The sequence below is a fragment of the Carcharodon carcharias genome, chromosome 28, assembly GCF_017639515.1.
Source record: "Carcharodon carcharias isolate sCarCar2 chromosome 28, sCarCar2.pri, whole genome shotgun sequence".
Lineage (NCBI taxonomy): Eukaryota > Metazoa > Chordata > Chondrichthyes > Lamniformes > Lamnidae > Carcharodon > Carcharodon carcharias.
Genome location: NC_054494.1, coordinates 24,260,825 through 24,283,978, shown reverse-complemented (window position 1 = coordinate 24,283,978; position 23,154 = coordinate 24,260,825). Strand labels below are relative to the sequence as shown.

At 42.7% G+C, this 23,154-nt stretch overlaps 1 protein-coding gene across 4 annotated transcripts in view; it reads left to right on the top strand.

The window, feature by feature from the left end:
* kcnma1a (potassium large conductance calcium-activated channel, subfamily M, alpha member 1a) overlaps positions 1–23,154 on the top strand; it is a 770,607-nt gene that overhangs the window by 500,305 nt on the left and 247,148 nt on the right. For all 4 annotated transcript variants that reach the window (XM_041176516.1, XM_041176514.1, XM_041176513.1 and 1 more), the window contains exons 7-8: positions 16,574–16,649; positions 19,074–19,244. In XM_041176516.1, coding sequence (XP_041032450.1) covers positions 16,574–16,649; positions 19,074–19,244 — 247 coding nt within the window. The remainder of the gene's footprint in view (positions 1–16,573; positions 16,650–19,073; positions 19,245–23,154) is intronic.

The following is a 23,154-nucleotide window of genomic DNA, read 5'->3' as shown; positions in this document are numbered from 1 at the left end:
TACCGTCTGTACAGGTTTTGATGATATTGATGCACTTAAAAACAATTTATTTTGCTTGTTCCTTTAGCCTTCCATTTTCTCTTCTCTGCTCCACTTGCCGACTTATGCTAGGTGAAAGGGATCACCACCAAGTCTAATTCCGTTATTACCAGCTGTCCTCACATTCCAGAGTCACCCTGCTTGATTTCTTATCCTGCTTAGTCCAGGGTCATTGAAGTAAATTGTAGCACCTCAATGATGCTCTGATTAACATCATCATAATATGGGTATTGAATGTGGGATCTTCCTGTTCTGTGTAGTTCAGTACCATACTACACAGTGCCTTTACCAACTGAGTCATTGGTGAAGGGGAAGGATTGTTTTCTTTTCTACTCAGAGGGTTTTTTGAAAAAGGATTAATTTAAATGACAAGTAGTTTGGGTGAAAGGTTATTGCTTTTAGTGAGGGCTGAGCTGAATTGCAGTAATCCAGTTAAATGGTTTAGGGAAGAACTTGAAGATGCTATGTATAGATTGAAGAAGGACTGGATTAAAATGTAAGTACAATTTTCATTGATGTTTACAGGTTTGTCAGGAGAAAGGAAAAGGTAATTCCTGCTGCTAGCAAAGCAATATAAGAGTTGGAGAGGGAGAGCAGTGAATTTACATTCCAACATTACTAGCAGTGAACAAAGCTAAAGAACCCTGCAAACAACACAGTGAAACCCTGTTGGATTGTTCTGCATCTTTAAGCTAAGAATTAAAGGCATTAAGAAGTTGAAAATACATTAGGGCCACAGGACTGATTTGTACAGCTTAGCCCAATCCTGTTATTATTATTTGCTGTCCACACATTTCCCAACATCAGTCCATAGAATCATAGCATGATCCAGCACAGGAGAAAGCTGTTTAGCCCATGGAGCTTGTGCTGGCTCTTTGGTAGAGCTATCCAATTAATCCCACTCCCATGCTCCATCCCCAGAGCCCTGTTTTTTTCCCTTCCTCTATTTATCTAATTCTCTTCTAAAGATTACTGTTGAATCTACTTCCATCATCCTTTCAGACAGTGCATTTCAGATCACAATTCACAGAATCACAGAATTTTAATGGCACAGGAGGAGGCCATTCGGCCCATCGTGTCTGCACCAGCTCTCCAAATGAGCATTAGGACCTTGGGCCATTGCCCTGCCTTTTCCCCGTACCCCTGCACATTCCTTCTATTCAAATAATCGTCTACTGCCCCCTTGAATGCCTCGATTGAACTGGCACCACCACACTTCCAGGCATTGCATTCCAAACCCAAACCACTCATTGTGTGAAAAAGTTATTTTCTCAAGTCACATTGGCTTCTTTTGCAAGTCACTTTAAAATCTGTGCCCACTCATTCTTGATCCTTTTATGAGTGGGTACACCTTCTCCCTATCCACCCTGTCCAGCCCCCTCATGATTTTGAACATCTCTTTCAAATCGCCTCTTAGCCTTCTTCTCTCCAAGGAGAACAGTCCCAATCTAACTTCATGACTAAAGTTTCTCATCCCTGGAACCATTCTTGTAAACCTCTTCTGCACTCTCTCCAATGCTTTCACATCCTTCCTATAATATGGCACCCAGAACTGTACACAACACTCAAGCTGAGGTCTAACGATTGTCTTAAAAAAATTCAGCATAACCTCCTTGCTCTTTTACTCTATGCTCCTATTAATAAAGCCCGGGATATTATATGCTTTATTAACTGCTCTCTCCATCTGTCCTACCACCTTCAATGATCTATGCACACATACACCCAGATCTTTCTGCTCCTGCACCCCTTTCAAAATTTCACCCCTTATTTTATTTTGTCTGTCCATGTTCTTCCTACCAAAATGCATCACCTCACACTTTTCCACATTGAACTTCATCTGCCACCTATCTGCCCACACCACTAACTTGGCTACCTCATTTTGAAGTCCTACACTGTCCTCCTAACAGTTTACAACACTTCCAAGCTTTGTACCATCCACAAACTTTGAAATTGTCCCCTGCACACCAAGATCTAGATCATTAATATATATCAGGAAAAGCAAGGGTCCTAGTACCGACCCCAGGGCAACTCCACTATAAATGTTCATCCAACCTGAAAAACATCCCTTGACCATTACTCTCTGCCTCCTATTTTTCAGCCAATTTTGTACCCACGTTGCTACTGTCCCTTTTATTCCATGAGCAATAACTTCTCTCACAAGTCGGTTGTGTGGCAGTGTATCAAATGCCTTTTGAAAATCCATGTACACCACATCAACAGCGTTACCTTCATTGACTTTTCTGTTACCTCTTCAAATAACTGCAGCAAGTTAGTTAAACTCGATTTCCCCTTTAGAAATCCATGCTGGCTCTTCCTTATCAATCCATATTTTTCCATATGACAACTAATTCGATCCCGAATAATTGTTTCTAGAATTTTGTCCACCACTGAAATTAAACTGACTGGTCTGTAATTGCTGGGTTTATCCTTACAACCTTTTTGAACAAGGGTATAACGTTTGCAATTCTCCAGTCCTCTAACACCTCCCCCGAGTGTAGGGAATACTGAAAAATTATGGCCAATGCCCTTGCAGTTTCTACTTTCATTTCTTTCAGTATCCTTGGATGCATCTCATCCAGTCCTGGTGCCCTGTCAACTTTAAATACCAATTCAACTCTTCCTCCTTATCAATTTTGAACCCTTCTAGTGACAGAGTTTCCTAGTCTGGCACCATGGCCTGGGTAGCACCCACCTCCTTGGTAAAGACGGATGAAAAGTATTCGTGTAATACCTCAACCATGGCCCCTTCGTCCATGTGTAAATTCCCTTTTAGGTCCCTAATCGATCCTACTCCTCCTTTTACTATTTAAATGCCTATAGAATACTTTGTGATTCCCCTTTATGTTGGCTGCCAGTCTTTTCTCATAATCCCTCTTTGCTTCTTTAATATGCTTTTTTATTTCCCTCTGACCTTTCTGTATTCCTCTTGGTTCTCAATTGTATTTTCTACCTGACACCTGTCATAAGCACACTTTTTCTTCTTTATCTTAATTTCTAACTCCTTTTCATCCCCATTTATGCTGTAAATATTTGCTGTAAAAAAAAAAAAATGTTTCTAATGTCGTCTCTGGTTCTTCTGTCTATCGCTTCAATTCCATGTACCAACCGGTTGCCACTGAAAACAGCCTCTCTTTATTTACTCTATGCAACTTATTCATGATTTTGAACAACTGTCAAATTTCTTCTTAACCTTCTCTGCTCTAAGGAGAACAGCCCCAGTGTCTCCACGTAAGTGAAGACCCTCATCCCTGATACCATTCAGTAAATTTCTTTGTCGCCTTCTCCAAGATCTTGACATCCTTCCTAATGTGTGGTGCCCAGAATTAATCCAACTGAAGCCTTGCTGTTTTTTTTTGAAAAGGTTTAGGGTGGAATCGTCCCAGGTCTGCACAAAGTGCGGTAGTGAGTGGGAAAAAAGTCGTTTGACCACTGGCCGCAATGGCTGGTTGTCGCACTGTATTGCCCCATTCCCACCTAATTAAGTATGCAGCCACAGGAAGCACGCTGTCTCGCTGGTGGGCATTTCCACGCTGTTACCTTGCTGCTTCCTCAGGCAGGGCACCAGATTTAAACTGCAGCCACACACACTTCTCGATGCTTGCAGCCCAGGACTGCTCCGGTCAACATATGGCTTCAAAAGCCAAGAAGAGCGCAGCACACACACACACACAGCCGCCACCCCCCCCCCACACACCCCACACCAAACCACCACCACCACCCACCCCCGATTCATTGACGCATCCCTGGGACGCCTTCTGGACGCCGTGGAGATCCGCTGCGATGTCTGCTACCCCTGCTCGTGCCACAGGAGGCCCATCAGTCTCACCACTCCTTGGGAGGTGGTGGCAGAAGTGGTCATTGCCAATGCTGCACAAAATAAGTTGGCCATCCGGTGCAGACAATGGATGAAGGATCTCATCCGTGCTGCCAGGGTAAGGCAACCATCTTATCACTCAAAACTTAGATGCTCACAAGGCCATCACACATTCATTGGCAACTCACCCACTACCAGTTCAAGGAACGTCACCACTCACTCTCTCACACACATCCTCACATGTCCATCTGGCCTCATCTCCTCTGGAGACTACTTCCTCAGCCCTCACCATCTTGAGGCCATTTCCACAGATCAACACATGCCCCGCACACGTCCTGTGATACCCTGCTTACCCAGTACAGCCTTCGCCCTGCAGGCTGTTCCTTGCCTGAGGCCACTTTGCCTCTTTCCCCAAGCAAGCCCTAGACCTGCAACCATTGAAAAACTGCCCCTGCCTTATGGCTGGTCTGGAAGGTAGAGACCGGCCTGAGAACCCCCCAAAAAGTGATGTGATACTGTCTGCGAAGCCTGGCGCTGATGACCAACACTGACACAAAGACACATTACATTCAGCAAATATTTTAGTGTGAATCCATCTTTGCATAAAGTCAAATGGAAAACTTTGATGCCTGTACTCTGTCTCAGCCTTGTAGATTTATCCCCATTGCACTAATTTTGCCTTTTCCCATTTCCTGCAGTGAGTTCTGGTGGCAAAAAAAATAAATGTGCTGACTCATTGCAGTGTCAAATTCTAATTTATGGAATTAAAATACTGAACTGTCATTGCCAGACAAGGTTCCAACTGAAGGCAATTACTGTTATTCATTTGAAGCATATTTACATCAAATTTCAGAAAAGTGCTTTTAAATTATCATACACGGGGATAACTTTAGTGCCAAGAGCAGGCTGGTTTGGGTCGGATGTGGAGTTTAAATGTTAAAAATGTTGAAACCGGAACATAACCTGCCTCAAACTTGCCAATTTATATGGACGTGGCATTAGGGATAGCCAACCAATGCACTCTGAAGAGGTGGGTCAGTCATCAAAGTCTTTTAAGGAGGTTGCATGCCTTCATTTTAATAGGGTTTCTATTTTTAACCCATGTTGAACTGGCCTCCTGACCCTCTGGAAACCTGGCAGGTAAAAGGAGGTGAGAAAGGCTGGATCCATAAAGTAAGTGCATTTATAGCACTGCTTGTGGGTTAGGACAATCAGGGACGTTCCCTGCAGGCCCAACCCACCATACCCCAGCATTCTCTACCCCAACAGCCATTGAACTTTTGAGCTTCGCCACTTCTGGAGAAATATCCCCCCCCAACCCCCAACATCACCACCTACCCCCAACACCACCCCCCTCCCCCACCAAACCTCCTTACCCTGCAAACAAATGAGCATGTCAGTGAGGCTGAGTTTCATGCATGGTATCGTTTAAAAGTATTGCACTCTATGGACCATAATTCCTCCTGTTTTCTGTTCTGAAACCCTGCCTCAGTAACTATCAGAGCCATATGTTAAAAGAATCAGTGATCTACTGTTTGGATGATGCAAGGAGGTTTTCAGCCTGAAACGTGTTGCCCTTTGTAACATGGTGTTAGTCTTCTGGGCAGCCATGTGCCCAAAGCAACAACTCATACACGCATCTACACAAATATCAAAGGAGACTTTAATAATGAAGGTAGGCTAGATAAAATACTTCAGAGAACCAACCCATCTTCTGTATGTGCTACTTGTCTTTTTTGTTCATAGTGCACATGTTGGTTTGAGCATTTCAAGTGGCTAATAAAATCCCACTGCACCATTCAAAGAAAGGCACGGCGTTTTCCCCTAGTCTTGTTCAATATTCTTTCCTTAAGCACACCACCAGAGACTGATTAATTAGTGCAAAAGCAATGTACGGATGCTGGAAATCTGAAATAAAAACAGAAAATGCTGAAAACACTTGGCAGGTCTAGTGACATCTGTGGAGAGAGAAACAGAGTAAATGTTTCAAGTCTGAGCAACTGAAAGGGAAGAGGCTGAAGAAGAAAAAAATAAAAGGGAAGGTCTTTGATAGGGTGGAGGGCAAGAGAGATTAAATGACTAGTGGAGTAGTGCTGGGACAAGTGAAGAAACAAAAGATGTGTCTAGAGTTGGTATGAATGGCAGGATCATGAATAACTTCCAAATGAAAACAAAGAAAAAAATAGAAACGAGAGAGAAAAAACAAATGAGCAAAGGAAAAGGACTTTTCTGACCCAGCAAGCTTCTAATAAAGCTCAGTGGAATCTCAGCAACAACACTTCATCTTTTGACTGGGCACTTTACAGTCTTCTGGACTCAACATAGAATTCAACAATTTTAGATTGTAACCTCTGCCTCCCATTTTGTCCTTTTGCTCACGTTTCTTTTTTCTTTCCCTTTGCTTTTAGATAGCAATTGTTCATGATCTTTCCATCCACACCTTTTTTGTTTCTTTACTTGGCGCATTACCACTTCCGTTGGCATTGCACCATGAAATCTCTTCTCATTTAATCTCTCTTGCCTTCCATCCTATCACAGACCTTCCCTATTTGCTCTTTTTCTCACCCTTCCCCCATTTACTAGCTCAAAACCTTTACATTTCAAACATTTCCCAGTTCTGATGATGGGTCACAGACCTGAAGGGTTAACTCTGTTTCTCCCTCCACAGATGCTGCCAGACTTGTTCAGCACTTCCAGCATACTGATTAATTGGTCATTCATCCCTTTAGTTGTGTTTGATCTTTGTGGCTGAGCAATTTTCCTGCTGCTTTTGCCCACATAACAACAGTGGAATACCTTCAAAAACAATTTATTGGTTGTGGAGTACTTTTGGATATCTAAAGGACATAATGGGGCACTATTGGGGTTGTCATATGAAGTCACATTTCCAGCATTGAGCAGCACTCAGCAGATGTGCACATTGGGAATATGGACGCACACCGACAATATCAATATGTGTGCTCCTGATCAACACACAGGCCGCAATTTTCTGCCCCTGTTGGCGTCGGGATTCATGGCGGGTGTGTGTGCGGACAATATGGTAGAAGGCCAAAAATTGGTTTTACACCGCCGTGAAACCAGTTTGCGATCGTCCACTCCACCCGTCAATGATGGGCCACCTTTCTCGTCTTCCAGTGTCGGGAACCTAATTTCAATGTATTTGCATCTTATCATTTTGCCTGCCTGCTGGAACCGGCCCCCCCATGTGGATCATCTGGGCACACCAACATGTTTCACGACAGCATTTAGAAGGCATGCACCTGACAAACTGAACTTCAAGGTGAACTTGGAGGTTGGTGCGGACTAGCGTTGCGCAGCACTCGCGAGCATCACCCATTCAACTTCAAGGACGAGGCACCGTGCATTCAGGCGAGGGCATAGGCAAGCCATTTTTTCCTGGCCGACTTACAGTGCAGTGTCAGGCCAAGGGCTGCACTGTGGTTGGGTGAAGGGTGTGGAGTATCAGCAAAGCAGCACTGTAGGAGGGAAGCAGCCATGCATAAGGGAAACCTTGTATTAAGTGAGCGTTCTTCCGCAGCTGAGACAGTTCAGAAGCTGCTATGTTGACATGCTTGGAGTTGGGCCTCTAGCTTATCTGTCCACTCAAGCAACACAAAGGCATGAAAGTGCCGCCAAATGCTCCAGAACTTCTCATCCCTCGGGTGCAGACTGCAAATTAATTTGCGTTTTAGGGGGCTGCAAAACAATTGGATGACTGGGCTAATTGTACAATCTCCTTGCTATAGCTGGCCATGGAGCAGTTACTGGTGGAGGCGCTCACATCCCCTTGCAATGTCTTCATTCAGGTTTGAACCAGTCATCCCCATAGTTCAAGTTAACAGCACAGCCTTGCAGTGCGGTTTAGGAAGATGCCTGAGCTGACAGCACAGCATGCAGTCCAGTGGGTGAAGCTGCTGCCAGTCAGTCGGGTGGAGTGGGACGGAGGTGGATGAGGTTCTGGGCAGCCATGCAGTGCACTAAACTCTGGCCATGCAAGTGGTGGTCAGCACTCTGTGGCATGCAATAAGGGGCCTTCAGACTTAACCAAGAGAGGTTCTTTGTACATTCATGCTAATGCCTCTCTCTTTCATCCTACACGAGGAGTACATCAGGAGCATGGAGCCTGGTGACCTAGCTGTATGCCTCATAGCTTACAGGGGGTAGCCAAAGGAGAAGAGAGTGATGGAGGTGCCAGGCTGGGCAGAGGGAGGAACAGCACCCTCAAGAAGAAGGGGCGGCTGAAGACCCACAGCGAACTGTCGTGGGTCAGTACCTGGCTAGACCCAGGGTCTACAGATGGTGCTTGTCATTCCTGCAGTTGACTGAGAACCAGTGTCACTGAAGACGGCGCATGTCCAGGGAACTGTTTGGTCACATATGCCATGTGCTGCAGGATTTGACACCACAGGGACTTGGAGGGCATCCACTGCTAGTGGCTGTGAAAGTGACCAAGGCACTCAATTTCTACGCCAATGGCTCCTTCCAGGGCTCCACAGGTGACCTCTGTGGGATCTCGCAAGCCTCCACACACAAGTGAATTCATGATTCCATGGACGCCATCTTTGCGAACGTACACAACTTTGTGCATTTCGCCTGGGATCAGGCAAACCAAGAAGCAAGAGTGCTGGGATCTGCATAGATCTCTGGTTTTCCACAGGTGCGGGGTGCCATCTACTGCACTCATGTGGCACTTAGATCTCTGTGACAACAAGCAGTCAACTACGTCAGCTGCAAGGGCTTCCACTTGCTGAATGTTCAACTGGTCTGTGACCACCACAAGCGCATCCTGCAGGTTTGCGCACCATTCCCTGGGAGTGTTCACGACTCCTAAATTCTCAATAGGTCTTAGATCCCTGACATCTTCCAGGGTCCAAAGAGGCTGCAGGGTTGGCTCTTTGGGGTCAAGAGCAACCTGCAGAGGACGTGGCTGATGATGCCTGTGCGGTAGCCTCAGAGTGCAGCAGAGAGAAGGTACAATGTGGTTGATGCTGCAACTCGCGCTTTGGTGGAGCAAACCATTGGGATGTTGAAGACGAAGTTCCAATGCATGGACTGATCTGGTGGAGCCATGCAATACAGTTCACAGAGGGTGTCACGCATCATCATTGTCTGCTGCGCCTTCACATTCCGTCGCTGTAACAGGAGGAGGAGCTGCCTGAGGAGGAGATGAAGGAGCTGCACTTCTCCTCCAAAGAGGAGTATGTCGACGGGGGTGAGGGTGAGGAGGTCCTCGAAGGCGAGGATGATTGCGATGAGGCCAGTGCATTGTCCAGACGAGGCAGGAGCACTTGGGAGGCTCTCATAGCCACTGGATTCGTAGAGAATGATGACAACATGCAATGAGGACACTCCATAGATCCTCTTGTTGCATCTGTGAACGTTTGACTCCTGTCTGGCTGATGGCAGCTTGCTTGCATTCTGTGAACAGGATCATATCATGGCGATGCAGCGGGGAAACTTTAACTTGCCCCGATCCTATGGCATCCTTAGCGAACTGAACCCTTCATGATCATACTGTCACGGGACACAGATGTGGGTGAGATGAGGCCCAGCTGCACCTCAAAGGTGCTGAGAGCACACGGAGAAATTGAGGGAATAAGCCCCATCGAGGTGCAGGCAAGACTGATGTGCCCATGACTGTGAAGGCGTACCATCTGTGTGCTAGAAAGGTTGCACAAAGCACAGGGGGTGAGGCCGTGGACTGAGACGCCTGCCTTTCTCTTGTGCAGGGACCAAGGTTTCACTTCAGACTGACATGAGGTTGGAGCTTGAGCACCGCCGACCGCACCGCCAGCACAGGAACGAGCCCGATCGTCGACGGCCAGCTGGATGACCCTATTTTCAAAGTTTGTGAGGACATTGAAGCCAGGCATTCCTCCACCAGTCTGCGACCTCTCCCTTTTGTTGTGTGCCAGCTTGTCCTGTATGAATACAGATGGATGGAATGTAAGCAGGACGCCTGCCAAGCCAGATGAGAAGGCTGCCTGACAAGTGTGGGTGGTGAGTGGTGCCATGGACGGGATGAGGACACAATTCGCAGGGCAGAGGAATGCTTGTGTGAGTGAGTGAATGGTGATGTCCCTGGAACTGGCAGTGAGTAAGATCCCTGTGGCTTGAGTATGTGAGTTGAGAGTGAAGAGAAGAGTGACTTACCCTGGAGGAGATCATTCATCCACTTCTGGTACTGGGTGGCTGTCCTCTTTTGCGGGGCTTTGGCACTGCCCAGCGCTGCCACTGCTTCTCATGCTGGATTGGCGACCTTGCTTGTTGGTCTTTGCCCAGAGCGGAGGCAGAAGATTTCGTGGCCAGCCTCCACTGCATCCAGTAGGCGCTCAAGGGAGGCGTTGCTAAATTTGGGACAGCAAATTTCCCCACTTTGGCAGCAATCAATTCCCATCCATTGAAGAGTGCTAGCTCTGTGCTAGAGCGCCCTTTAAATATAGTGACCGGTTTACTGAAGGCCTGAGGTGATGGCTGGGTGGGCGAGCCAGGGGCTGCCCTGGTGTGCTTCCTGGGAATATTAGTGAGGTGGGCGCACTGGGACGGGGACGATATAGCGCAAAAAGCTGCCATTGTGGCCAGCAGGTTTAATGCCCTTTTCCTGCCCGCACTTAGTGGATGATTCCACCTATGGGAGAGCTTGAATTTATAATACTACACTTATATGCAAGTTTTTAAAATATCGATTCGTCATTAAAGTAAAATGATCACATTATAACTGCAATAAGTTCAAATGGTGTTTGAGTGAGCGAGCCAACCATTTGTCATTAATCATGTGTGCTGTTTATGTTGACTGATATTTCTTTGACAGCTTTGTTTAGGAGGCCGTTGGACACCATTTATTTGAATGCCTGTGGAGATTCAGAACTAGAAGAACTTTTAACATGTGCAGTGCTCCTTACAACTCCAGTCCCAATTTGGAGTCTGGTATAGTCATTTATTCAGGGAAAGCAAATGCTCCCTCTGTTCCCTTTCTAGTTGCTCTAAATGTTCAGGCCCAAGTTTCTCTGATTGCTGACCTCTTGTGCTGATGTTCTACTCCAAGGACGGCACTCATAGTTTTAAATATGATCACTGTGTATCCAACACATTGATGTACACATAATTGTGTTAAAGTTTTCTTCAACTTACTCTATGGAGGATTGAGGAGTTCATGAGCTATGATTCAGTTAAGTACGTTGGTAAAGATTCTCTCAGTGTCCTCATTCAGATTTAATCACCCCTCGGAAGGGGCTCCTTGAGTTACTGGCAGTAATAAGCTGAACAAACTCATTCAGAGAGTTGACCAAATCATCAGAGAAATTTGCTTGGTTAACTTAGCCATTTTCCCCGAAGTCAATGAGCAGGTTTTTAGCATGTCAATATGATGCAGTAGACTTAGTATGAGGGAATAAATCATGGGACGATAGCATCACATTCATGTCACATACATTGTTTAAAGTGAGGGAGATTGCACAACAGTCATCGAGTTCTTCTCATGATGGATTACCGTATTTATTCACAATAAACTTAAAATGTCACCAACGTGAATAATCTTCAGCCTGGTGGCAGCTGTGTTAATGGCATGTGGTACAACATTACAAGCGTTGCTGATAATTGGATGCATTCTGTTTCCTGAATAGGACTGGTGCAATGTGTTTTAAGATTTGCAAGCCTTGCACATAATATGGTGAAATTTTATATATGTAATGGAAATATCTTAATGGAAACACTGCCAGTGCCAAGAAAGTGATCCCTTCAACCATTCAAGTAGGTCTGCAGACTATGTTAGGAGGAATTAATGCCTGTAACTGGCATGTACTTCATTGGGTTGGAGTAAGAGTTTACATTGCAGCTAACGAGGAAAATTGTAACATCCTGCAAAGTGTTTTAAAATGGTCTATTTTTCTTCTGACAATATTTTGGTGTAGTGCAGTTTGGGGGATTTTTTATGCCAGTTTGAGACCTTGTTTGAATCCTAGTTGTGCACAGATGTTGCTTGCTTCTGATTAATCCTGGGGACATATTTAGTTGCTCTGATTGAAAGTGGAAAAGACTTAATCCATTTCAACACATTTTCCCATCAACAAGAATTGATATGAAGAATCATTGTACACCTAGTGTGCGATGAAAGTAAAAATTTGTTTCTAATCTAGTTTGATTTTTATTTAACCAGTAAAAAAGTTTTGACATACATAACCCTGTAGTGCATTTAATATTTGGAATTGTAATGTATTAACAATAGTTTGTTTGGATATTTTATATATATTTCCAACTTTCACAGTGTAATTGGATTGTGATCTTACAACATCTACAAATATTTTCTTCCATTGGCTGTTGAAGAGCAATGTTTCTGAATTTGTAGGATTGTAAATTTTGATAATTTGAGCGGTTAAAAGCTTTTGTAATCCTGGCAGGGATTTAAATGGTGAAGGTGATCTATGATGGCTCTATTCCAACTCCCTTTTAAAAGGACTTCAAAATGATGGTAGCACTGGCCTTTCTAAATACACACTCAGCAGTTATGATAATCTCCTTTCTGCTGACTTTGAGCTGTTTTTTAAAAAGAAATCTGGAGCAAATCATTATTCATAATGGAGATAAATAATAAATATATTTCTGGTAAATTCTTAGCATTATCTTAAGTAAATTACAATTTGATAGCTGTTGCTGAGACAGATAAACAACATCTGTTTGAGTTCATGTCTGGTGGAGCACATGGGGAGATTAAACCTACTGTAGTCATCAAATGGAGTAAGGTTAGAGGGCAGGGTAATTGGATCAGAACATAATTCAATCCCCCCATTAAAGTTATAAATTTTGTCTTGACTCATAAAACGTTAGAATTCTTATGTCTGTGTTCTCTCCTGTCTGCAAATTTTTACTTCCTGTTGGCCTGTTTTTGGTTTTGTAGACAGGAGGTGCGAGCAGATGGATTATTTCTATATTATATATAGATAATATATATATCCCGCTGCTTGTAGCTACTCCTACCAGGAGATTTGCTGTCATGGTATGAAACACTCGTCTGTCTTGCGCCGTCCTCACACATCCACTATGGCTTGTCTCTACCATTCTGTGATGTCCGTCATCCAACTATGCCTTTGTCGACAATATATATATCCCGCTGCTTGTAGCTACTCCTACCAGGAGATTTGCTGTCATGGTATGAAACACTCGTCTGTCTTGCGCTGTCCTCACACATCCACTGTGGCTTGTCTCTACTATTCTGTGATGTCCGTCATCCAACTATGCCTTTGTCGACCCCTTTGTTTGCTTACTTAGCCATTTCCTCTGAAGCCAGTGAGCAGGTTTTTAGTATGTCAATACACATATACACACACACATACATGGATACACATAAATATGTGTGTCTGTGTGTGTGTGTGTGTGTGTGTGAGCGCTTATGCATTGCATAATATGTGCAGCACAGAAAGAGGCTATTTGACCTAACAGGTCCATGCCAGTAATAAGACCATAAGACATAGGAGCAGAAATTAGGCCATTCAGCCCATCGAGTCTGCTCCGCCATTCAGTCATGGCTGATAAGTTTCTCAACCCCATTCTCCCGCCTTCTCCCCATAACCTTTGATCCCCTTACCAATCAAGAACCTATCTATCTCGGTCTTAAATATACTCAATGACCTGGCCTCCACAGCATTCTGTGGCAATGAATTCCACAGATTCACCACTCGCTGGCTAAAGAAGTTTCTCCTCATCTCTGTTCTAAAAGGTCTTCCCTTTACTCTCAGGCTGTGCCCTCGGGTCCTAGTCTCTCCTACTAATGGAAACATCTTCCCCACGTCCACTCTATCCGGGCCTTTCAGTATTCTGTAAGTTTCAATCAGATCCCCCCTCATCCTTCTAAACTCCATGAAGTATAGACCCAGAGTCCTCAAACGTTCCTCTTATGTTAAGCCTTTCATTCCTGGGATTGTTCTCGTGAACCTCCTCTGGACCCTCTCCAAGGCCAGCACATCCTTCCTGAGATACGGGGCCCAAAATTGCTCACAATATTCTAAATGTGGTCTGACCAGAGCCTTATAAAGCCTCAGCAACACATCCCTGCTTTTATACTCTAGTCCTCTCGAAATAAATGCCAACATTGCATTTGCCTTCCTAACTACCGACTCAACCTGCAAGTTAACCTTAAGAGAATCCTGGACTAGGATTCCCAAGTCCCTTTGCACTCCAGATTTCTGAATTCTCTCCCCATTTAGAAAATAGTCTGCCTCTATTCTTCCTACCAAAGTGCATGACCTCACACTCCCCCATGTTGTATTCCAGCTGCCACTTCTTTGCCCATTCTCCTAACCTGTCTAAATCCTTCTGCAGCCTCCCTGCCTCCTCAATACTACCTGTCCCTCCACCTATCTTTGTATTATCTGCAAACTTAGCCAGGATGCCCTCAGTTCCTTCATCTAGATCATTAATGTATAAAGTGAAAAGTTGTGGTCCCAACACTGACCCCTGCGGAACTCCACTAGTCACCAGCCACCATCCTGAGAAGGACCCCCTTATCCCCACTCTCTGTCTCCTGCCAGACAGCCAATCTTCTATCCATGCCAGTACCTTGCCTCTAACACCATGGATTCTTATCTTACTGAGCAGCCTCCTGTGCGGCACCTTGTCAAAGGCCTTCTGGAAGTCCAAGTAGGTAACATCTATTGGCTCTCCTTTGTCTAACCTACTCGTTACCTCCTCAGAGGATTCTAACAGATTTGTCAGGCATGACCTCCCCTTGATGAAACCATGCTGACTTTGCCCTATTTTACCACGCACTTCCAAGTATTCTGAAATCTCATCCTTAATAATGGACTCTAAAATCAAACCAGTGACCGTCAGGCTAATCGGCCTGTAATTCCCCGTCTTTTGCCTCACTCCCTTCTTAAACAGGTGGTTTAGGTATGTTTTTGTGTATGTGGTGTTATAGATTCAGTTCATCAGATGAGAAGGAGCATACTATGAATCAAAAAATACTTTGGAATCTATTTTTGATCTCCTTGCTAACATAAGCTACCATCTCTATCAATGACATTAAAAAGTGTCAGCATGTTACTAACATGTAATTGTAAGGAAAATTGTGCAAATCTACTCCGACTTCTTTTCAAAGTAAAATAAAAGTTTGATTCATGAAGACAATGTACCCTTAATGACCTGGTGGTATGTGTGGAGATTTTCTCTTCATGTAATTTTCTATTTCTCACCTCCATGAAGCAGCTATTACCCATTTGGGAGGGATTTAGACTACTTAGTCTCAGACCTTTACAGATACAGCTGTGTTATGGCCACGTGAGGAGGGGTAAAAATGAATCCCCAATTATGCCACTCCAAGTCTGAATGTATCAGGGTTCCCTGTGAATTTAGTAAGGATTTGCTTTGCTAATACTGCAGGTATCCCGCTATGTATGCTTTCAAATTATAAAGAATTAATCAGACAGGTTTTCTGAGTTTAAACAAAGCGCAAGATAAGTTTATTGGCCGTATGTCCCGAATTTTTTTAAAAACTAGGCAAATTGCAACCACTATTCATACATCACACACATTCCCTGGGCCCACGCATACACACTGGTACAGATGGTAGGATAAGAGGATAACTTAAGGTTTTTTTATAGTTTGTGAAGAAGATAAAACAAAGAAATATATGGTTAAATGTCCTTTGACTGGTCTTGATAGAGTAATTCCACATTGCAGCCATTTGGTTCAGTTGTCTTCCTGGGTGTAATTTAATGGAACAGATTTCCAAATTTTGTTCCCAAAAGATCTCAGTTTGCAGTAGACTTCTCTTCTCAGGATAGTTGCTATGCAAATTCAAGCACAATACTTGAGAGAGAGATATAGCTTCCTTGAAGCTTTTCGGAACATCATTCTGATCTCTCCTTGTGATCTCTCTGGCTTGGTAAACAGTTCTTAAAAGTCCTGCTGGCTGCATATTCCAAAGGAATTCAATTACCATGTCTGCTGTTGTAGAACAGGTAATTGCATTTGATATTTCATCTCAGAAACTTTTGACGAGTTTCAAGGTAGTGTGAAAGCTGACAGGCGATGGCGTCTTTCACACTCCTCAGAATGTTTTGGGTGTCTGTTTCCTTTTCATCCCACTTGGATGGATTGCAAGTTGTATATTCTGGCTGGTTGGCAGTCCTCCATCGCCTTAATAGGATTACACTTAATTGTTTTTTTTAACTCCAGGCAGAAAAAGGAGAATTAAAAATTGTATTTTTTTTAAAAGGGAAGCACATGTTCACAACTTTTGTAAAATCCCCTGCGAATGGGAATAAGTACCCCAACATACTAATTAACCCTGAAAACCCTGCAAGAGTGCAGAGGTCTGTCCATGTCCGAAAGTAAAAATATACATTAATGTTTTGGATTGTGAGTCTTCATCAGGACTTGGCATGGGCCGACAGGAAAGCCCCTAAATAAGACTGAGCAAAGCAACAGGACAAGTACAGATATGTTAATTACTATTACATCGAATTGATTTAGTCAGTTGTAAACATATTCTAAAATGTTAGAGAAAGGTGTACAGTTGACTGACCTGCTTTGCATTTCCTCTACTTTGTTTTTGTTTTATGTTTTTAAATTTCCAATGATCCACAACTTTCCCCCTGAAATTATACCTTTCAGATTTTCCAGTGACAACCTGTGTGACCAGTCACTATGGAAATGCGCACGCACTCATCTTGATATTCTTTGTCAAACAGTATTGTTCAGTATTTATTTTTCTCTTTTGGACAGCAATTCCATCAAGTTGGTGAATCTACTGTCTATATTTATAAGCACATGGCTAACGGGAGCTGGTTTCATACATTTGGTAAGTATTGATGCATTTCACTCAAACATCATTTGTATCAACAGCTTCTCCAAGATGGGAATTTTCAGTAAATGTTAATAAAGCTAATATCTTTATACCCTTTATGCTTGAATTTTTATGTATCATAAAATTGTGTTCTGTCTGAAGTCCAGTATTACAATATGTACCAAGTAAGTAACTCTCAATGTGGATTGTGTTGGCCAGGTTGTTGCTTGGGACCTGGTACGTTTCTCAGTGTTTAACATTAACATATATTGATCAAAATGGATAGTCCAGAGCTATGGTCAAATAATATAAATCAACTGCAAAATTATTGCTCAATAAATCTCACTAATGAGATTTTATTGGTGATCATGGTTAGCTGCAACTGTTTATAAAGCAGCAGTTTTATTGTCGGGCTCTAGTAATATCATAAAGAGTTCATCCAACCAACATCTGAACACGAGGTGAGATAATAGTTTTGAAATTGGTGTCTATATGCTCTTTTGTTAATTTTGTGGGGCTATGATAAATTTATTGAATATTGGGAGCACTAGTTTTGCTGGTGTTAGGGCAGTTATAACTGATGCACAGTGACATCTATGTTGAATCATTAATGGCAATGATGTTATCACCATTTGTCTATAACCCATTGCTAAATATTAATAAATCCAAGTATCATTCGGAACACAAGACCAGTAAGAGGCCATTCAGCCCTGGGAACTAGCTCCACTACTTTTGTTAATCATGGCAACCCTATCATTTTAATCTAATTTTCCCCAATAACCTTAATTCCATATATGCATCTATCTCCCTTCAAAACGCCTCAGTTGAATTTGCATTCGTGGCTCTCTGAGACGGTGTCCCAAATCGCAAAGCTCTTTATGTTGAGCTTTTCCTGGGTTTCCCCTTAACTCAGCTTCCTTGACTCCAGGGAATAGCGACTAAATTTACCCAGTGTCTCAGAATAACTATCCTACACCCCAAATAGCATCCTGGTGATTTATTGCTGGGCTGTTCCCAAGGCAAGCAAATGCTTCCTAAAACTGAGCACAATATTCCAAACAAGGCTTGTTCACTGCTATGTATAATGTAGCATTCTTTCGTTACTTTTATCCGACATGCCTTGAGTCTTTTTTCATCACTTGTTGCACCTGTAAGCCAGGTACAGATAATCAACCTATGTATCTGGGTCCCGAAATGTCTCATTCATTGACTCTCCCCCAAGCACTCGTGTTTAAGTTATACTCTCACCTGGCATTCTTTTGTCCCTTCTAAGATATTGCAGCAAAATGTATCCATCATTGTTTTTTTTTACAGTCTACATCTTAATACATTAATACAATTATTCATTTAAAGGGACACTACAAATGAAATAAAGTTGAAACACTCATTTCAGAATGCAAACAAATCCATTACAGGTGATATCATCATAACCTCAGCCAATTTAATAAGAAAATAAATAAAAGAAATTCTATCTTGACATCGGAATATCTTGCATCATAAATACTAACATTGGAGATTGGCAAGTATTCATATCAGTCCTCAGTACTTCATACAGTTGGCAATTCATAATCTGTTAGCAGGCTGTTCAGTTGAAGAGATTGCTACAGCTACAATGAGCAAGATAGGCCTGAGCTGTGATGCCAATATTCACTGTTTAGACTTACACGTGTAAAATGACTCACTGGGAGATATACCAAAGCAGGTTGTGGAAGCACCCCTTAGAGTGGAGTCAATGACTTCAGATGGCCTGATTCGTGGGGAAGAGCTTAAGTAGAGGCCATCAAGATAAGATAGTCACCAAGAAATCAAATAGGGAATTCAGAAGAAACTTTACCCAAGAGTGGTGAGAATGTGGAACTCGCTACCATAGGGAATGGTTGAAGTGAATCATATCGATGCATTTAAGAGGAAGCTAAACAAACATACGAGGGGAAAGGACAAAGAGGGTTATGGTGATTGAGATGAAGGAAGGTGGGAGGAAGCGTGAATGGAACATAAATGTGGCATGGACTGGTTGGACTGAGTGGCCTATTTCTGTGCTATATCCTACATATTCTATGTCAAAGCAATGTGGAGAGAATTGGTGAAAGAATACTTGCAAGTTTATCAGCCCTTCTTCCCTTGGTCCCCTGCAGCACATGTGTCTGTAGCAGATCTTAAACACAAGCTTGAAAGTGCAATTTGAACAGAGCATACTTTTTCAAAATATGGTTCTGGAGCTCGGAGTATTCCATGAACAAGAATAAACAAAAGAGAAGATATTTGGTGTGTCTGCATAGTTTCAAATCAAGTAAATCACATTCCTAACAATTAAATGCGATGTAAATGTGCTAGTATTGACACTAGGTGGTGCTGTAGCTATATCACTGCTCAGTATCTGTCAAGCTTCTTCCAACGTCAAGATTTTTAACTACTATCTTTTCCTTTTACTGCTCATAGGTGGAGAACTCAGGGGATCCTTGGGAAAACTTCCAAAATTCCCAGCCACTGACCTACTGGGAATGTGTCTACTTACTTATGGTCACAATGTCCACAGTTGGTTATGGAGATGTTTATGCAAGGACAACCCTTGGACGGCTTTTTATGGTCTTCTTCATCCTCGGGGGCTTGGTAAAATATCATCTCTATTTATTGTGATTAATCACCGCAGCCTGGGATCTCGAAAACCTGTTTCAAATGGTAAAATAAAGGCCGAGAGTGCATTCCAAATTTCGATTTTGGTCTCACCTCTTATTGTTAAAAGTACAAATGCTGAAAAATGCTGCATTTCCCACCTCCATGTTAAAATAATTTGGAGAAATTATGAACTCCTGTCACTCTCATTTGTTTAAGAAGCTTTATCTTTTAGCCCTGTTGTGCATTAACATCTTTGCCCCAGAATCACAAAAGATAATATCTAAAATCTCTCATTGGGTGTATTACATCCCAGAAGATGTGCTCAGTGCAGCAGCTTCTATAAGGTCACCTCCACTATTTACAGATCGACAGACATGTTGACAGGTGTCTGGGCCTGATGGAAGGGTCATTTAATTACAGGTCAGTCCAGTCATTGTTTATTGAGAAGCCTAGTGATCCATTACATAGTGATCCAGCTCCTCGGTCTCAGCCATGCAAATAAATATCGAGTGTGCTTTTCACGTACTTGCCCATTGTGTGGCAAGCCATGGGGTATTTGATACGATATCCTTATAAGGTTCTGCTTCAAACCAATGTTTAATGTTCAGTAAAGCTGCTTTATCCTGCCTATAGAAAGCGGATGTTCACAAACAAATGAAATTCTTATTATTTACTTTTTTTTTTGGAAAAAGTTACGATACAACAACAAACATATTTTAGAGGAACTGCGAAGGCGCAATGGAGCTCAGTTTAGAAAGATTTGGTAACATTGCTTATCAAAAAGAAATATCATTACTAGCCCCGAAAACCTAAGATGACATTGATTGTGCATCAGGCCACTGGTGACTTCAGGGTTGAGGTGGGCCCATATGCCTGATCTGAGTTACTTATCTGGAAGTATCTCCAAATGTAGGAGTGGCTGGACACTATTATCTATTTGAGAGCAGATGATCAGCTCTTTTCCACCTTTTGCAGTTGAGGGGCGTTGGTGATAATCTACGGAGGCGTTGGTGATAATAGTTTGTAAGGGGATAAAAACTGAGAATTGTCCAAGTACATTGGGAAAATGTTTATTTATTAAAAAAGACAGCAAGTTATTTTCAAATTAGCCCTCCAATACAATGTTCCCCTTTTAATTTATAACATTTTAGCTGTAAAACCCCAGTGAAATTATGGGCTTACTTTACAATATTGCATTGGGCTACTCAGGACTAGGCTGAATACATTTGAAAATATAGTTTTCATTCAAAATGCTTGCTAAGAAGAAACCACAGGATGTGTAGATAGAAAACCACACTAGGCTTGTTGAATTTTCAGAAGGCATTTGACAATGTACCACTTAAGAGACTTATCAGGGAAATTATGCCATTCGATAATATGTGTTCAGCTCATGCTTTGGCGTGACTCTATTAAGTTTTAAAGGAAATGTAGCCACATGGAGAGACTGAGGGGGACAAAAAGCACAAACTAGAGCTAAATATAAATGTTTTGGATTGAAACAATATGGATAATGGAATGCCTTAATGACCTTTTTTTCCACTTAACAAAATGATTTTGGCCAGAGGTAGGAGAGGGCTGAGATTTGCTGATGATATCAAATTGGTGTCATGGTAAACTGAGAGGAACACAATAGATTACAGGATGGTAAAAGTATAATACTGCAGATGCTACAAATCTGAAATAAACACAAAGTGCTGAAAATACTCAGCAGGTCTGGCAGCATCTATGGAGAGAGAAACAGAGTCGACATTTCAAGTTGAATATGACTTCTTCAGAATATTACAGGATTACAGGACCTAGCAGATTGGGTAGATTGATAGCTGAAGCAATTCAGTGCATAGAGAAATGGAATGCTTTTTGGAGGAAAAAACTGTGAAAGGAAGCACACCCTAATTGCAAGATTTTAAACTGGATGGAAGCTCAGCAAAATTTACAAGAAAAATCATAGATCTTTAAAGACAATACAATGAGTTTAAAAAAAATGCCTGGGATTGTTGGGTTTTAGAGAATTTACTCCAAGTTTTGGGCAGGGTTCTGCTTTAGGCCAATGCCTCTTTGGAATTGGATTGAGTCAAGTTCATGTAACAATTGTTAATATTTATAATTGGGCAGCTCAGTTGTGTGAAACTTTAAACAATAGCATTCTGAAGCAATGGCATGGATTACAATGAGAAGCCACTTACAGACTTTGGTTTCTTCAATCTAAATTTCTTGGATTATGCTTTTTTGGAATAAGATGTTGACCATTTTATTCTGAATGAATGCAATAGAAAGAACAGGATGTGGCATGATGACAGCAGTGCATCCATCTGATTCCCATTGTGTGGATAGAAAAAATAGAATTCACCCTGCAAATGTAAATAGCCTAGAAGACTGAACCTATTTAACACCTGAATATTCATCCAGAAAGAGCCAGTAATATCACCAATATCCCTTTCACTGAGTACGTTATCAGGCATTAGGTTTAATTTTTCTGGATTCACCATTGAGATCCTAGTGTCTGGTGCATTTCCTATTAGCAGCACCAGTACACTGTGGAATTGATATTGGGATTGCAGTACTGTGATGGTGGCTAGGATCTCTATGCACTAGATGCTTCACAGGTCTACTGTGTTCTTAGCTGACCTTGCATCGGAATGTGAGGTTGACAAATTTCCACCATCTCGCAGTGTTCCCAATTCACAGCACATGAACTGTGAACTGGAAACATTGTGAGATGGTGGAAGTGGAAGTGCATTAGGGTCAAAGGACAAATTATCGAGTGGAACTCTTAAATGACTGCTATCCTCCCAGAATTGCTGGCTTACTAGAAGGAGAAATGGTTGGGGCAAGTCAATAAATAAGAGTGAAGCTTTTATGGTGTGTCAGGGAAAGCTGATTAATTTTGGAGTAGAGAGAGACGTCCATCAGTGGAAAAGCAGTGCCAGAACCAACCCAGATGAAATTTGGTGAAAGAGTCAATGCTGTCTTGACTCTAGCCAGATGCTGGGACCCATGTGAGAAAGAAGTTTGAGAGTAGATGTCTTTACATTTAATTGAATTTTCTAAACTTGTCCCACATTGCGTCTTAACAGCACTTCACTGGAAGTTTTGTGGAATATCAGAGAGGGAGAATGAAGCACCTTCTGGTACTGCTCAGTTACATTCCAAATGCACTGGCATGCCCAAGTTTTGGCAGGGCATTCAGGTTTGCTGTCACACCTGCTTTTGCCCTGCATTCCACTAAACTTGACAGCTATATAGATCACGCATGTTGCCAAGTCCAGGTATGTGTGGTAAATGTTCAAGGATTAACATGAGGTGGCTGCTGAGCTGACCACTTGGGTGACACGTACCTCTTTGATTCCTCACTCCAACATATCTCTTTTCTGTTTACTTGCACATAAAAACAGCACAGATCCATCCACTCTAAGTTGTTCATTTAGTGAGTTACAGAAGGGGAAACTTCATAAATAACTAGGCACAAGTGAGGAGAAACACGTGCAAGTGGTAATGAAGGAGGTGCAAGAGCGGACCAGACAGAGAGCTGGAAGTCAGGAATGCAGTTTTGGCTCACTATCGCTTTTCATGCAGCTATTTGAGTGCACTGTCTTCTAGGTTTAGGGACACCTGTGAAAATGTCCATAACACATCTCTGTGCAATGTGATATGATTGCCTGGCCCAGTGGCAGAAACCTGTGGAGATCTTTGCTAATCCATGGCTTTCTTTCACATAGTCCTAAACTCAGATACAGGGAAGAATTTTCTGCCCCCCCCCCGCCCCAACAAGGTCAGGAATGGTGTCAGTTGAAACCCGAAAATACTGGCGCTGGCCAGTGTGCCGTTTTCCCAAGGACGTTTCCAGCCCAGCCATTTAGGGGAGGCAAGGTTCAGGGCCCACAAGTTTAGGCTTGTGAAGGGCAGT